Source organism: Ursus arctos, unplaced genomic scaffold (assembly GCF_023065955.2).
Source record: "Ursus arctos isolate Adak ecotype North America unplaced genomic scaffold, UrsArc2.0 scaffold_16, whole genome shotgun sequence".
Classification (NCBI taxonomy): domain Eukaryota; kingdom Metazoa; phylum Chordata; class Mammalia; order Carnivora; family Ursidae; genus Ursus; species Ursus arctos.
In genome coordinates, this window is record NW_026622830.1 from 58,044,101 (window position 1) to 58,061,145 (window position 17,045).

A 17,045-nucleotide genomic window follows, 5' to 3' on the forward strand; every position below is an offset into this window, starting at 1 on the left:
TTCCCACTTCTCCCATCTTCTCAGCTTTGTTTTTTCTCTCCCAGCTTCCACTTTCCTCTCCCCATTCTATCTCTTTCTCTCTCAAATAAACAAATAAAAGCTTTAAAAAAAAAAAAAAAAGGACTAGACTCACTCACTCATCGAACTTCGGGTCAGGCTGGCTAAGGCCCATCTCTCGAGGCTGCTCCCCCACCTGAAGCTCTAGGGTCCAGCCTCACAGTTTCCGGCTTGTGACGGCAAAGTGGCCCCATCCCGTGCTGTCTGCTGATAGAAGTGTAAAACCACTTGGGAAAATAATTTGGCAGTTTTTTAAAAAGTTATGTGTTTCCCATTCGATCTAGGTATTCCATTCCCAGAGAAATGAAAGCATATATCCATACAAAGATGTGAACATGAATGCTCATAGCAGCTTATTGTAGAAAAGCAAACTGGACAAAACTGAAATTTTCATCAACCAGTGAATGGATAAACAAATTTTAGTATATCTATATAATGGAATATTCCTCAACAATGGAAAGTAACAAACTATTGGTGCACACAACAACGTTGAATCTGAAAAGTATAAGGGTGAGTAAAACAAACCATACTGGACATACTGTCCATCCTGTTTCCGTGTATATAAAATTCCAGGGGATGCAACATTAACCTAAAGTGACAGAAAGCAAGGGAAACAAGGGCAAAAATGAACTATTGGGCCTTCATCAAGATGAAAAGCTTTTGCACAGCAAAGGAAACAGTCGACAAAACCAAGAGACAACAGAAGGAGTGGGAGAAGAGATTTGCAAATGTCTTAATCAGATAAAGGGCTAATATCCAAAATCTATAAAGAACTTATCAAATTCAACACCCAAAGAATAAATAATCCAAGCACGAAATGGGCAGAAGACACGAATAGACATTCTCCAAAGAAAACATACAAATGGACAACAGACACATGAAAAAATGTTCCATATCACCTGGGAAATACAAATCAAAATCATAATGAGATACCACCTCATTAACAAGTCAGGAAATGACAGATGTTGGCAAGGATGAGGAGAAAGGGGAACCCTCTTGCCCTGTTGGCGGGAATGGAAACTGGTACCTAATTCTGGAGAAGAATTTGGAGGTTCCTCAAAAAGTTAAAAACAGAACTTCCCTATGACCCAGCAATTGCACTACTAGGTATTTATCCCAAAGATACAAATATAGTGACCCGAAGGGGCACCTGCATCCCAATGTTTATAGCAGCAATGTCCACACCAGCCAAACTATGGAAAGAGCCCAGATGTCCATTGACAGATGAATGGATAAAGAAGATGTGGTATATATGGAATGGAATATATATATGTGGTGTGTATAATGGCATACTACTCAGCCATCAAAAAAATGAAATCTTGCCATTTGCAATGATGTAGATGGAACTGGAGGGATTACGCTAAGCAAAATATATTAATCAGAGAAAGACAATTATATGATCTCATGCATACGTGGAATTAAAGAAACAAAAGAGAGGATCATAGGGGAAGAGAGGAAAAATACAACAAGATGAGAGAGAGGGAGACAGGCCATAAGAGACTCTTAATCATAGGAAACAAACTGAGGGTTGCTGGAGGGGAGGTGGTGGGGGATGGGGTAACCGGGTGCTGGGCATTAAGGAGGGGACGTGATGTAATGAGCACTGTGTATTATATGAGACTGATGAATCACTGGCCTCTACCTCTGAAACAAATAATACATTAATATGTTAATTAATTGGATTTAAATAAAAAAATAAAGAGCACCCTTGCATAAAAATAAACCATCAAACAGACAGACAGACAGACAGACAGACAGTAGACCAGTGATTACCTGGTGACGGGACGGTTGAGGGAGGGAAGGATTGTAAGGGCATCAGGAAATTTTTTGAGAATGATGACTATGTTCATTATCATGGGTATATACATGTGTCAAAACTCATCAAATTTTGTTTGTTTAAAAAAGTCTTCCCCTATGGACTCTGGGAAACAAACTGAGGGTTTCAGAGGGGAGGGGGTGGGGGATTGGGCTAGGCCGGTGCTGGGTATTAAGGAGGGCACGTATTGCATGGAGCACACGGTGTTATAGGCAAACAATGAATCATGGAACACTACATCAAAAACTAATGATGTACTCTATGGGGAATAACATAACATAATAAAAAAATTTTTAAAAAATTCCCATTATCCTGGCAAGAAAGAACCGATCCCTGATCCATCAGATGCCAGCCAGGGAACAGTAGCTATTGTGCATCTGACCCAGAGCCTGGGGCCTGGAGGGAACTGCTGCTTCAGAAGAACCGCATAAGGAGATGCACGAAGGCTGGAAATCCTGGCTCCTAGGTCAGCATAGATGTTCATGGATCCAGGCTCAGGTGTGTCCTTTAAGGTACCCCTCCCATCTTTTCCCAACACACAAAACAAGCAGGAAAGGGAATCCAGAGATCATTGACAAGAATCCCAGAAAGATTCCAAACTTGGTAAACGGCCAACGGGGAGACTGAGGCTGGAAAGTCCTGCCTGTCCTGAGTCCATCTGCAAATTATCTTCCTCTGGCTTTGTCCCCTTCACACGCAGGATTTGATCTCCTTCCGTGTTTTTCCCCACTAGGTGCTGATGCAGTTCCAGAGATTGAACTACAATACGACAAGTTCCAAATACGGGGGCAAAATAAAACCAAACACAAAACCAAAAAAGCATCTCAATGGAAGAAGCAGGACACAGTCTTCCTGGCCTTAGAGCGGAGAAAGGCAACCCCAGTCCTGGGGCAGGAAGGAGTTCTGGGGCGTACAAGTCTTAAAGACTCCCACTTTCAGTGGTTGTTGCTATTCCTGGGAAAGTCCCTGCAACCTCTAAATCTCAGGAGTTCTGAGGGGCTGTCTCTGCTGTTAGCCCAAATTCATTGACTGAAATGGACCCGTGCTCTGAGTAAGGGGGATTTTGGGGTGCCCTCCAGTGGCTAGGGAGAAGGGCTGGCACTTCTCCTTCCTCCCACATACAGTAGCTGATGACTCTGGAAGATTTCCTAGGTCAGGAACGAATATGAGAGTCTGTGCAAGTTTTCCATTACTGCAGGAAGTAAAAGACCCAAACCACACACCTGGGCTCTAAAACAAAACAAGGGCTTTAATCTCCTAACATGCAAATCTATCACGGTACTATTTAAAACAACTAAATGGTGCCCCCTACATAAGGAAATAGATGGGGGGGAAGGGGTGTGGAGACAATGGGCGCAAGGATGCAGCTGCTGAGGAATCCCTGCAGGGCCACTGGACACTTGCTCAGCCCTGAGGTTGACTGCGGCCAGTTCTTCTCCTTCTTGAGTGCTGCTGACCAGCTAGGACCGGGGCTCCAGCTGGCAGGACAGGGTGTAGCTACGGACAGAGGGACACCTGTGAGTTACCCAGGAGCTTCCATTCAAGAGTCCCTGCCAGTGTTTGCCCACAGCTGGAGTCTGGCGCCCCGGCAACAAGGCCTGAGGCTGCCCAGGGAAGGAGGATCCCAGGAGTGGCCAGCAGAAAGAGTCCACCCCGAACCTCACCGACCCAGCTCCTGATGGGCCTCACCCCTCAGCCTCGCTGAGCGGCTCCATAGCCTGGAACCAGGCCCAAAAAGGATCCTCGGGCTCTAGGGTGTAATTCTCGGCAGCCACCTGGAGCAGCATGATGTCCGTCATGACTTGGTATTCCTGAGCAGAGAGAGAAGCACAGGATACATAGGGAGCCTGGGGGTGGGGGGGAGGTGCAGGGCCTGGTGAGGGTTGAGGAGCGGGACAGGGGACCCATCCCAGTTCCTGGCACACATGGCCATCCTCCTCCCTGCAGATTCATCCGGTCTCCACCTGTTCTCAGAGGTGAGTATCAGTAGCCCCTCCTCCGGGAAGTTCTACTGGATGCCATGCTCTGTCCCCATCTCCTAACGGGATGGGACTTGCACTGCTTTCTTCTCAAGGGATCCCAGGAAATGTGACGTGGAGGGGATGGAGCCAAGCAATGTTCTTCCCAGGGACATCTCTAAGGCCCACTCCCTACCCTTCCCTGCGGGAAGCGCCACATATGCTCACCTTATTTCTTTTGTGGTGGTTGATCTCATTTCCCTGGAATGCAGACAAAGTCCCTCAGAACAAGGCCCCTGGTTCTTAGGAGCACTTAATTCCCATCCCTTCTCATGCTAAACCATGGCCAGGACCCGTGAGGGGGCCGTGCATACACAGATAGTGGGCCTGGGATCTAGGCCAGGCTCTGGGGTCCTGAGAAAGGAGGACGTGGCGCAGATGGAGTGGCTACAGGTCGGGACCCTGCAGCACCACCCTCTCAGAAGACAGTAGGGGAGGACGAAGTCTCAGGCAGGAAGGGGCTGCTGTGGTTACTGAAGTGCTTGCTGATGTGGAGGGTCCTGACTTCATTCTCCCCCCACAGGCAACCTCACCAGGGGAGGCTGAGGTCCACTCAGACAGACCTCATGCAGCTTTGCCTTCAGGAAGCTCTGCTGCTTCACCAGTCTTGGGCACCGGGAGCCATGTCCTAACTGCAGTCTCGCCTCACTCATCGCTGAGATGGGCAAGAGACCCCGGGCTCACAGGGGCAGCTCTGAGGCTGTCATGAGGGAAGGTTTGCCGAGTCCTGAGAGCTCAGGGCTCATTACAGGGGTGCTCTGTTCACAAAGGTCCAGATTCTGGTCCCTCCCCCACAATCTTCAGGCTCACCCACCTCCAGATAGACCTCCACTGAGGTATCGAACATCAGCAACTTGGTGAGGAAAGTGCCAAGGAAGGGCACGACACCCTGTGTCCTAAGGGGGAGAGTGGGATGAGTCACTGTTCTCTGTTGCCCACAAGGACCCTCCCCTGAAAACGCTCGAGCCTCCTGGCCCACCCCAGGTGACCACGTGGAGCAGCTGTCGACACAGAGAGAGAGGGTGTCTAGGCTAGGGAGTCTGCTTGGACACCACCTGCTTGCCCCCTCGCCACCAAGGCATCGTCACCTAGGCTGTCGCCACATTCATACCAAAGGCTTCCACTCCCCAAGGAATGCTTCAGACCATTCCCGACTTTATCCACTCAGGACCCTGTTCCCTCCCACCCCTTGTCCCTTTCCAGACCTGCACCTTCCAGGCTACCTTGATGAGCAGGTGTCTGCCCTGTGCGGTGTCCTTGCTGCACAGCTTTTGAAAGATCCTCAATGGCTTCCTGAAGAGAGGGAAGGGAGGCAGGATCAATGGACGAATAATGTGGCAGGGTTGAGTGCGAGTGCCTTTTCTTTGAGAACCCCAAAGTGTCAACCTCCCTGGTTGAGGGTTTCTTCTGGGATCCTCTGAGCACTAAGGTCTTTGTAGGACATGGGAGGGAGCTCTCATGTGGCTCGTCCTGGGCCTCCCTTCCCATATTCATTGAGAAACTCTGTTTGGGTCAATTTGGGGTTCAAATGGGCAGAGAGCTTAGTGGCTGTCAAGGAAACACGTGAAGAGATTTAATGCAGCTCAGCCCCGTGTGGGACATTTGGCAAAACTGATTTCTAAAGCGGGAGGCATGGTGGCCTCCTCACCAGGGAGGCTGAGAGACCCACCCACCAGCCCAGGTCCGGTGGTCGGGGTTTGCTGCCTCCTAGAAGGTCCAAGATGCCTGAGGGGGAAGAGGACAAGCCTCTGGGAGCTCCCTCGTCCATCCTGGTCCCTCCATGGAGAGAGGCCTACTCACCTGGAAACCTTCCCCCACGTGTTCTCGAGGCGGTGAATGGAGACACTCTGCAGAGCCGAGAGGATGGCATGTAAGGAGGAGTAGTTGCTCAGGGCTTGACAGGCCTGGGGAGGGAAGAGAATGGGCTGTCACCTGGGGAGCCAGCACCTTATTGGCTCTCAAGCTTCAGTCCCCCTCAGGGGAAAGCGCTCCTGCTGGAGGAAGCCGCTGTGCAGGGACCTACCGAAGGACACACGTGAGGCCCAGGGGAGGAGGAGGATTTTACCTCACTCCAAGGAAGGAGCCAGGCAGAAACCAAACATCCCAGCATGGGGCCATGCAAGGCGAGGTCAGCATGCCCCTGGAGGGAAGAGCCTAGGGACTGCACAGTCCCTAGGGCAAAGACCAGGGCCTTCCACCCTGAGACCTGATCAAGGGAAGAGCAGTGCCTGAGACTCAGGAGAGCACCTCGGCTGGGCTTCCCGTTGCATACCTTGGCCACCTTGATCCAGTGCTCCACCACCATGGCCCTGTCCCGGGCTGTCATGCTTGGGTTGCCAAGGCAGGTGGTGATGACACACTTGGCCACACCGTTGAACTGGGCGACAGTGGCCCGGACTGTGGGTGCCAGGTGCTCACTGCCAGGCTTGTTGCGCTTGGACCAGACGGAGCCCAGGCACTGATGGGGCAGCAGCTTCTTGAACAGCTCCTAGAGAACAGGGGGACCTTGGTTCACCCAGCCATTTCCCATGCAAGACTTATGTCCTACGTAGGGGTCACAGGTCAGAGCTGGACCTCAGGGAGCTGAGAATCTGGCCTGAGCCTGGTTGGAGACCGTGGATTTCATTCCATTGTTTTTCCCTGAGGGAACCCAGTACACAATGACCCAGGAGCAAACAGAGCAAGGGAAGGAAGGAGGGCATTGGCACCCTGATCATGCTCAGGAACTCCCAGCTCCAGGTGGCACTGCAAGTTAGTCCTCCCAAGGGGGCTTCTTCCCCTCCCCTCCAACTGGTCATCCCCCTGGTCCTTCCGCCCTTTCAGATGCACATTCTCACACGGGAGCTACAACCACACGTTATTCCATCTGCCCTGTCCTCATGGACACATCAGATGCCTAATCAATGCTGAGGGTACTCATCCTCCAAGGCACATGAGTGGGTGACCCATGGACTTGACTGAACACAGGGAGGTGCCCTCCTCCACCCACGGGACCAGGGCCTGCCCATTGGTCTCTCCATTCTGGCTCATTTCTTCTCCCTAGTACCTCCGTATCAGTGCGTATCAGGATCTCTCGCTACAGTCTGCAGGTGGACAGTGAAAGCTTGGGGCTAAGCGCCTTGATGGGTTGACAGGGTTGGGAAGTGGTGGAGCTGAGATTTGGTCCCAGACCATAGGAGTCCACATCAGGGAAAGGCAGGTGTGGGGCAGGTGAGAGCAGAAGGAAGGCGTGCCCCTGGCCCACCCTGAGAGCCCAGCTGCTCACCGCATCCATATATGTGAGTTGCTCTGCCACCAGTCTGGAAGGGAAGTCCAGGAGGTCGGGCTTCTCACCCAGCTGGTTCTTTGGGGTGACCCAGCGGTGGCAGGAAGCCTCTGGGGCCGCGGTGGGCTCTGTGGCTGTTGCCAGAGTGAAACTTTCCAGCAAAAAGGGTGGTCCAGCTGACTGCTGCTCAGCACCCGGCACACATGCAGAAGATGGGAGCACGGGTTGCAGTTCTAGAACAGCTGACGGAGGGGAGACTGGCTCTGACATGGAAGGTGACAGTTGACACAGAGCCAGGGTCGCCTCTAGCTCTATAGAAGGCCTGTTCCTGGCTCTGCCGCTGGAAGGAGCCCTGGAGCTGGCACTGGGGCAGGAGACAGAGAAAGGTTCATCCACATCACTGACTTTCCGGATGCCTTTGCAAAACCAGGACAGACCCCATGGCCTTGAAAGGAATACCCAGCCCATGAACCCCATCCCAGTTAGCCTTCCCAGCTTGCCATCCCCCTTACCCTCCACCTCTGCCTCAGTGAGTGCCAGAAGTTCCCGCTGCATCAGGAGAAGGGGGACATGGTTTGTCAGGTCCCAGGCATGCCACTTCAGAACCATGGCCCCATGCACATAGGCCCCCTTGATCTCGACACGGTCACAGCCCAGGGACTGATAGATAGCCTGCAAATTCTGGTCAGGCCAGGTACCCAAGATGGGAGACAGAGTGCTGGGGAGAGTCATATGTGGAGCAGAGTCAGAGGCCTGGCTTTGCATTGCACATGCTACTCCCACACACCGTACTTTCTGTATGGGTCCAGAGGATGGCCCCAGCCCCTTTCCAACCCCTTTCTAGCTGCCCTCGTAGTGGGAGGCCTGGTCCTCCAGAAAACCTGAATGAGTCTGGTTTTTCCACTTCTCCTCTCCTCTACCTGGCCATGGGCCTGGTCTACTCTATCCTCCATGCACACCAGTATCAAGGCTCAGGTTGGAGGCAGATTTGTGAGTGGTCGCTCAGCACACCCTCGGTTCTTGGCCCCGGTTGGGGTGGTCAGCAGGGAGGGGCAGGCAGAGCAAGTTGGGACCGTCAAAGGGATGGGTGTTTCAGGCACCCACTGAGCCCAGACTGTGCTCTGCCGCCCAGAGGGCCCGGGACCCCATCCACAGACTTCTTTAACTCATTTGCTTCTTCACACGAAGCCCCCCAGATGAAGCCCACCCACTGGAAATCAAGAGATCGGTGAGATCCCTGGTTTGGCAACTCCCTCCCCCGCCACCACCCCTGTAGTCCACCACCCTGCTCTGTGGAGGCAGCCAGCCCTGCTTCTGGACCCAAACCCCTGTCCCAGTTTTACTTGATCATTTCATCTGTCCTATGATCCAGCTCTAGGTGAATCCTTTCAAAGCTAGAGGAGGCTACGAAGATGTCACATCTAACAACCATTGGACATGTGTGCTTAGGGTGTGCAGAGTGCCTATCTGACCCTCTGACTAGAACTGAGACCCAGACACTGTATCTCCTCTCTCCATTCACATTCCTAGGTGCTTAATATACATTTTTTTTTAATTTTATTGAATTATTTGACAGAGATAGAGACAGCCAGCGAGAGAGGGAACAAAAGCAGGTGGAGTGGGAGAGGAAGAAGCAGGCTCATAGCGGAGGAGCCTGATGTGGGGCTCGATCCCACAATGCCGGGATCACGCCCTGAGCCGAAGGCAGACGCTTAACCGCTGTGCCACCCAGGCGCCCCCTTAATATACATTCTTGAATGACTACTTCCCAGCCTGCACTTTCCAAATCCTGAGTGGCCCGTGGGCTGGTCTGCCTGCTCCCAGTGTGCCCCTGAGCTGCTCACACAAAGGACAACTACCAGAACCATCTAGATGGAATCTCAGAAGTCCTTTGCACATGGGGAAACAGCCTGCTTTGCATTTCCTTTCGTCAACCCAGAAGGGCCACTGGCCTGTGAGGGTTGCACTTGAGAGCTTCTTGACCGGAGAGAGAGAACTATTAAGCAAGAAGATGCCCAGCACGTCCAGGAGCCCTTTCTACAGAGCCAAGCACCAGAGTAGCCCGTGCCATGTTTCCTCCCATGATTTCCTACAGTAACTGTATGAGGTTCATCCTCTTAACCACCCCACTTTTCAGAAGAGGAAAGGGAAGGTCAGAGAGGGAAAGTGCCATTCCCGAGATGTACACCCAGTAGATGGGAGGCTCACCCTGTGCTGTGCAGGGGGTGGGCACTCACCGATTGAACTGCTGGCCCAGGACCTGCGTGGCTGAAGTGAACATCTCGTACATGCAGAAGATCGTTAAGGTGGTTGAGATGCTCCCATCTGGGAAGGATGGCACCAGGGACTGTACGAAATGCTCCATTATGCCTTCTCTGAGCCTCAGCATCATGTGGGCCTCATCCAGGGACAGGGATGATTCCTTTTCCCACCAGGTAGAGAAGGGGGGTGTGGGGGGCAATGGAGTCAGCTTCAACACCACGAACCACCAGGATGATCAGCGTCTGGTGCTCAGACCAGAGAGTCCCATCCCTTCGGGAACTTGTGCAAGAAAAGGGACTTGAGGGCCCACCCAGAAAAAGGCTCTAGGCTTGAAAGTACAATTGCCTTTAGGGGTGAAATGAGAAAGCATTGGTCACTTCAACACATCTTGTTAGCTGAGCCACCACAGCCTTTCTCTCTCTGAATAGGCTTTATTAAGAACTGTATGCCTTTGAGTCATCAGTCAACATCCCTACTGCAGACAGGAGAAAGCAGAGGCTTAGCATCTCCAACGCTGCTCGAGATCATAGACGTTGGGCCTGAGAACTGTCCAGAGCATGGAATGCATGGCATTTCCATAGGCTGCTGCGGCCTGGTCTGTTCCTAAGGTGGGGAGAAAGGTTCAGGGGAAATCCACCTTCCTCGGCAGGCCCCAGGGGAGCCGGTTGTTTCTAGTGTGGGTTCTGGCCTTGCCGTGATCATCTGTGGGTCCTGAGATTGGACATCAATCTGGACCTGTTCTCACCCCAGACCAGCATTGGATGCTGTTGTGGGCCGAGGCACCTGCTGCTTGTCAAGGGAGATGGAGTAGCTGAGCCTTTGGAGCAAGCAGCTCCTCAAAGATGGCCTGGATTGAACTCTGAAAAGACAGAGTCCACTACCTGGGCCAGGAGGCATCAGAGGCCTTGCACCCAATCCGTGCTTGAAAGGCTGATTCACGGTGGCAGACAACCTCCCATATGGAGGTCCAAAAAGACATATGAGGACACAGCTTGTGACCCGGGGGACATACAATGAGTCGATGTGTTCTGAGAGGTGATACGTTACAGAGGAACATATAGAATGGCTTCATCCCACCGTTCCTTTTATGTTCAATCACCCTGTGTGGGGTGAGGATTCATAAGGCGTTGGACACGTTCTCCAAGGACAGTGGAGCTGGGTTCTACACAGGATGGCTGGGGTGAGTCAAGAAAATACTCAAAACAGTAGCAAAATGCAAAGACACTCATGGCTGCGGGAAAAGTCACACAAAACAGAATGAAACAGAATAACCCACGCCCCAAACTGCAAAAAACATGACCACTATTCTCTACCATTCCCACCTATGGGAAGAGTGTCTTCCTACCTTCTCCCATAGCTGGTGGTGGAGGTGTGGATACTGGGATGACTTTGTGGTTGGGCCTGCGGGGCACTCATATAGAAACACCATGGGAGGGCCCCAGGTTTGTCCCCATATTTGTGTGGGGGCCCTGGGTGTGTGGAACCCTCTTCCCATTCTCACCTCAGAGCAGCACTGATCCTGGGTGGACTGGTACACCTACCACTTGTCTAGGAAGTTGGAGTAGTTGAAGTCCCAGACCAGCTCTTCGATGACCTCCTGGGTGCAGCTCTGAAAATGCAGTGCCCCATAGACATGGGGTCAAGAGACATTAGTGTCCTCCCGGGACATTGCCACAAGGGGCCACCCCCATTAGAAATCCTGTTCTCCAGTTGAGGCAAAGAGGGGCAGCTGAAAAGACATCGAGCAAGGAGGTAGCCGGATGAAACTCTAGACCTCGTGATTAACATCGAGGTAGTTGACCTTGGTCCCCAGTGCTCAGCTTCTCATCCTGCCTGCTATGACCGGGGGTGTGAACATGAAAGATGGGCCAGGCTTCCAACACCTGGCAGCTTCCTTCTGCCCAGGAAGGGCGTGTCCCACATCCTCTGTCCCCTTCTCTACACATAGACAACCAGCCCCGCACCACAACACACACACAGGGACACACATAATGAGGGGCAAGAGGTGTGGGCCTGCTGAGGTGGCATCACAGTTGTTTCCTGCTCTCCACTGGGCTGCCCTGAGGTGCCTTGTGTTACCTGTTGCTGTCTCCTACCACATGTCCAGAGGGCTCGGAAAAGCGGGCTGAGCCGAAGTCTACAATTATGTGAAAGTCTCTCTCTCTGGGCTTGCCTGGGCCCAGAGACCCTGAAGGGAGGAAGGCAGCAAGAGAACATCTTGCTCTCTCGAACATCTCCACTCCAGTGAGCTGGAGAGCAGGTTGTCTTTTGAAGCTGGGTGGCAGTTACCACAGTTCTAAGTTCAGTTGGGGCCTATCACAGAGGAAGTGAGGTCACTCTTTCAAGATTCTAATCCCTGGGACCATGTGTTCAGTCAGACCTATCCAGAGCCCCTTCTTGGCAGTTGACTCCTTAGCTTTCTCCCCCATGTCATCTCCTTAACTGGACACAATGAGCCAAAAAGGCCATAGCCACCACTCTCTGGAAATGGAACTAGGGTCCGAAGCTTCAGGAGGCAGAGCTGAATTCAGACCTTACGTTCTGTGTTTCTTTGCGCACTTGTGTGTCCTAAGTCATTGTGTCTCTCACGTAGTCCCCACTTTCCCAGCCTGCAGTGTGGGGATCAGGCTAGAATCTACTTCCTTGGCACATCCTCTGGTGTCTGTGGATAAGAGTATTTATTACATGTGTGGGGTGATCCCCTGTGTATCTGAGGCACAATTTTCAAGATGGAATAATTACAAGAAGGGGTGGGATTTGGCATGGAGGGCCGCTCAGAAGAGGCCTGGGTTCCAGCCCTGTAATACTGCAACTGTCACTTTCCCTCTTGGCCTCATTTTAAGGTGGGCACCATGATGGTCTGGAAAAGCAAGAAGATGCAGGCATTGTCATCCTCTGTAGTAAAACCATGCAATTGTTTCCCGTTATATGAAGAACGAGACCCCGTTACCTCGTTTGGGTCTATGAGGGGAGCGGCTTTCACCATGGCTCCCAGGGATCCTGACCTGTGGTATAGGCATCAGACTGTAACCGCTAAGTGGTCAGTGACTGGCTTTTGACCCACAGGACATATTCAACGTGATGAAGTACCATGCCTAGAGCTTCTCTACATGTCATGCAAAGAGTTTCTCACTCCCTAGTTACTTTCCATCATGTTCCACTACTCACTCCTTCCCTTTCCCTTCTTCTTCTCTCTCTCTGAACCAGAACCAAGCACTGATGTTTTGAGCTGCCATCTACAGAGGCTCACAGGATAGAGAACGGAGGCAGTGCCAAGGCCAAAAGACAGACAGGAACTCAGGTTCTGAGTCCAGATGGCATCCCGAGTCACGTGAGCCAACTTATGACAAAATCCTCTTCCAGTATGGCCCTGGTCACAGCCGCAGCCACTGACACACCTTGAGCCTGGGGAACCATGCTAATTTGGGCCCGCATTCTTCACCCACAAATACTGTTAGAAATTAAAGCGATGCACCTGCACATGCAGGGTATCAGGGCAATGCAGTCCCGGGGCAACTCTAGATAAGTAACAGTCTCCCAGGCCTCAGCATCTGTCCCTGCCTTCCTCCCTCCCCTCTGCTCTCCTCCTAGTGTCCCTGCAGCCACCCTGGCTGCCTTTTTCACTCCTCTGGCCAAACTGGCTTCTGTTATTGAGTGTCTGCAGCACAAGTCACTTCTTCCTGAAACGCTTCTCCCTGACGTGTGCAGGTCTAGCTCCCTTTGGTCAATCTGTTCTCAGCAACCTCAGCCTCAGTGAGGCCTTTCATATCTTTCCATGCAATGACTCCCCAGCCTTCCTCCGTAGCACACTTCATTCCTAGTACAGAGCGCTTGCTCTTTTCTTTCACGTGCGTTCACTTTGGAGCTTTGGTCCATGTGGAGACTGGGAGCTCCTAAAGCAAAGGAGCCCTAGGTAATTTCATCTCCACGCACGGGCCCAGCAAGATACCTGGCATAGGGCAGTGCTCAGTGTGTAGTTACTCAATGAATAATTGAGAAGATCTTGGAGCCCACCTCCCCTCTTAAGCACCTAGACTGCAGAATGCTACTAAAACTTTCAAGCTGTTTCTGGGCAGGGGTGACAACCACAATGGCCTCTGCCTGACTCTTCCTGCTCCAGTTCCTCCAGCAGAACTCACCAGGTACCATGGACAAGGAAGTGCCCTGCATCCAGTTCTCCAGCTCTGGTGGCACAGCCCCACGCAGGCACACCAGCAAAAAAAGCCATGCCTTTTCTCGGGGGTCCTCAACACAGTGCCTTTGCAGAGTCACAGAGCAAAGGAGCAGGATCTCCAGGCTCCCTGGGCAGAGTAAAGGACCTCAGAACCCTCCCTTTCCTCCTTTTCTGTCCACTCCCATGGTGTCCTCTTCACGATTCCAGCACCCGCACCTCTGCCAGAAGAGTGCTGCTGCACCCACCCGTGTGTGTGTAAACGAGGAACTAAAGGTCTAATGCAGACTAGACTTGTTCCTGGGCCCCAGACACAGTGAACGCTCCTCAACATGACTAACCCACAGAAAAATGCAACCAAGAGCATCATGAGGCATCACATCACATCGGCGGGAATAGCGACCCTCCAAAAGTCGAGAGATAACAAATGCTGGTGAGGATGTGGAGCAAAGGGAATCCTTGGGCACCACTGGTGGGAATGCACATTGGTACTGTCACTATGCAGAACACTGTGGAGGTCCCTCCAAAAATTAAAAAGAGAACTACCGGATGATCCAGCAGTTCCACCTCTGGAAACATACCCATAGAAAATGAAGGAATATGTCCAAGCAACACCTGCACCACCATGTTCAAGAAGCATTATTTTCAATAACCAGGACACGGAAAACATCAGTGCCCTTTAGTGCTGAGTAGGGAAAGAAGTGGTACCTAGAGAATAGCATAGGAATCAGCCAGAAGAAAAGGACATCCCGCTAAGTGTGCTAACAGTACCGGACTTTGAAAGCGTGATGCCAAGTGAAATAAGGGAGACAGGGCAAAGACTTTCTGTAGAGAAGCATAGAGAGAGAGAGAGATCGATCCTGTCTAGAGAGAGAGACAGAGAGCTATTTTTCCCTTCTCTGTGGAATCTGAGACAAAGAAGAGAAAAGGAGGAAGACTAACTCAGAAAAAGAGATCAGATTGAAGTAACCAGAAGCAGAGGGCGGAGGGGGTGCGGGAATTGAGTGAATGGTGAAAAGGTACAAATTCCAGTTTCAGATCAATAAGGAATAGGGATTTACAGTACACCCCAGGACTACAGTTCATTACTGCTCTATGGTGTATTTGAGAGGTGTGAGAAGAGCAAGTTCTGAGAGTTCTCATCACAAAGAAAAACCTCTCTTTCTTTTCTTTTAACTTCATTTTTGTATCTCTAGAGATGATGATGGCGGCGGACTAAATTTATTCTGGCGATCGTTTCACGGTATACGAAAGCCATGCCTCTTCGTCATGTGCTGTCCATGTCTCCTGTCTCACTACAAAGACAGAGCTAAATAGCTGTAACAGAGTCCGTGTGATCAACAAAGTCTGAAATACTATGATCTAGTCCTTTACTCTATAAAGAATATGACCTCTATCCTCAATTATATGACCTTGCTGACGTGAAGTCAAATTAAATGGTTACCAAGTACCTTCCGTGGGTATAACAGGAACGCAACAGGGCAATGTTAACGGATAGACTAAGGTAGATTTTTAAGTCATGGACTATTATGATAAAAGAATGTTTTGGCAACATGACATATATAGTATAGGCTAGAAAGGGATGACACAGCAGGTGTGGGGCTCCAGGGAGCATGCTGCTAACCACGGCCAAAGGAAGAGGAGGGAGCAGGAGTGAGAAAGCCCCCTGCATGGCTTGTCCAGGGATGGCTCAGTGGAGGAGCTGGAGACGAGAAGCACGGGAGGTCTGAAATTAATACGCACACAAGAACACGAGCCCCGTTAAAAAAGTGGTCAAGTCATGAGGAGAAGCTGATGTTAGGGAAGAAAATAAGCTCCGCTCTGGCCTCGTCATCATCAAGACACCACTAGAATGTCAGACAAGATCACCAGGGGGCATTTTCAAAGGCAAGTGTGCAAACAAGAAGCAAGGTCCAGACAAAAAGCTTGAGTGAGAGTCTCACGCCACATGGCTGCTGGCTCCGAGCCCGAAGGAGGCAAGTGTGGACTTACAGCAGAAGAGGCTCAAGCCCAGAACTTGGTCAATTCTTGGAATCTGGGGTCAAAGAAAACAGGGGCCAAGAAATGAGACAGAGAAGACACAGTCAGGGAGTGAGAATATTACACTAATATTTTCTTAAGTCCAACCTTTGTATTCACTAAAATACAAAATACGTGAACACCTCCAGATTGCTGTGGATTACACTGGGACTTTCATTCTTGGTTGATTTTTCCTTAATGACAGTCTCAGAAGTGAAAGGGTTCATCGCTATCTAGAAGTCTTGCCCCTCCTCGGAAAGCTCTTCATACTGCACATGCACCGGTCACGTGTGTGCACAGGGCTCCTCCCCTTCTCCCCACGGATCACAGGTCTCTGCCATTCAGGGGCCTCACCTTCTGTGCGTGTGCCCAGACTCAACAGCTAGTCCCCATCACATGCACACACCCACAAAAGAGCCAGGCTCTGTCTCCCAGGGCACCGGTACCAAGATGCAGGTGGCCAGTGGCTCCAGCCCACACCACAGGTCGGCTGTCTTCTCCGCTGCACCGCGGGTTCTGTTTCCTCTGTCAGAGCTTCTCCACAGCAGCACGACTAACATTTGAGGCCTGATGTTCCCTGTCGTGGGCGAGTGCAGGCCCTGTCCTATGCCTGTAGGATAATCACTGGCTACTACCCACTAGAGGCCAACAGCATTGCCCTCTCTCCAGTTGTGATGACCAAAAATGTCTCCGGACAATGCCCCTGGGGGGGCAGAGCCAGCCCCGTTTGTACCACAGGGCTGCTAATCGTTGCCCGGCCTCTGGTCTCTCTCTGCCATCTTCTTCCGCACTTGCACCTGCTTTCTTGTTTGTACTTCCCCTCCCTTTTCACTCACCACAGTGGCCACCACCAGGGTGCTGTACCAGCGTCATCCCTTGCTTTCCCCTTATTCCCCTCCCCAGCCAACTTTTTCCTCTTACGTCATAAAAACCTCAATCACACGTTCATGCCATGCGTGTTTGCAGGGAAAGTACAACCATCTGCAGAGCCTCCACAGAGCTCCCTCTGGCCCTTGGGACAACACCGGCCTGGGGCTCCTCTTTGCCATGTTCATTGGTTGATGAGTATTCAGCAAGAGCTTTCTTCCCACATACCTGTGGGTTTCAAGTTTCTTACCGACACGTGAGGGTATTTTTGGAATGATTTGCTCAGATATAGAATTTCCCCTCCACATGTAGGAATTTTACAAAAACAAAATCTTAAAGAATCATACACAAAATCACAACATTCCGCATGAGAAATTAAAAGCAGGATTAGAGGGATCATTATTCAGTCCAGTAATGTAGCCCAACTCATCAGTAGTATTTCTTGCAGGACTATGCGCAAAAGAACAAGTCTCCTCAAATTCATGAACTTATCACACACACACACACACACACACACACACACACACACCTGCGTTAGCAGACGTCAACTATCCGGGAGCTAAAGAAGCC

The 17,045-nt window shown here is 51.2% G+C and overlaps 1 protein-coding gene across 2 annotated transcripts; it reads right to left on the reverse strand.

The window, feature by feature from the left end:
* Nucleotides 1-3,102: 3,102 nt before the first annotated feature.
* On the reverse strand, nucleotides 3,103-9,763 carry LOC113249740 (ral guanine nucleotide dissociation stimulator-like). 2 transcript variants are annotated; one of them, XM_057312943.1, is made up of 9 exons: nucleotides 9,394-9,763; nucleotides 7,157-7,520; nucleotides 6,164-6,379; nucleotides 5,692-5,795; nucleotides 5,115-5,184; nucleotides 4,706-4,787; nucleotides 4,060-4,092; nucleotides 3,563-3,684; nucleotides 3,103-3,370 (listed from the first exon to the last, which is right to left on the reverse strand). In XM_057312943.1, the coding sequence occupies exons 1-7, from the start codon at nucleotides 9,546-9,548 to the stop codon at nucleotides 4,085-4,087; spliced, it is 999 nt and encodes a 332-aa protein (XP_057168926.1). In that variant the 5' UTR covers nucleotides 9,549-9,763; the 3' UTR covers nucleotides 3,103-3,370; nucleotides 3,563-3,684; nucleotides 4,060-4,084. The 2 variants fall into 2 exon arrangements, with proteins under 2 accessions (XP_057168926.1, XP_057168925.1); XM_057312942.1 differs by lacking the exons at nucleotides 3,103-3,370; nucleotides 3,563-3,684; nucleotides 4,060-4,092; ... (1 more) ...; nucleotides 5,115-5,184; nucleotides 5,692-5,795 and having other exon boundaries at nucleotides 5,820-6,379; nucleotides 9,394-9,736.
* Nucleotides 9,764-17,045: the final 7,282 nt, after the last annotated feature.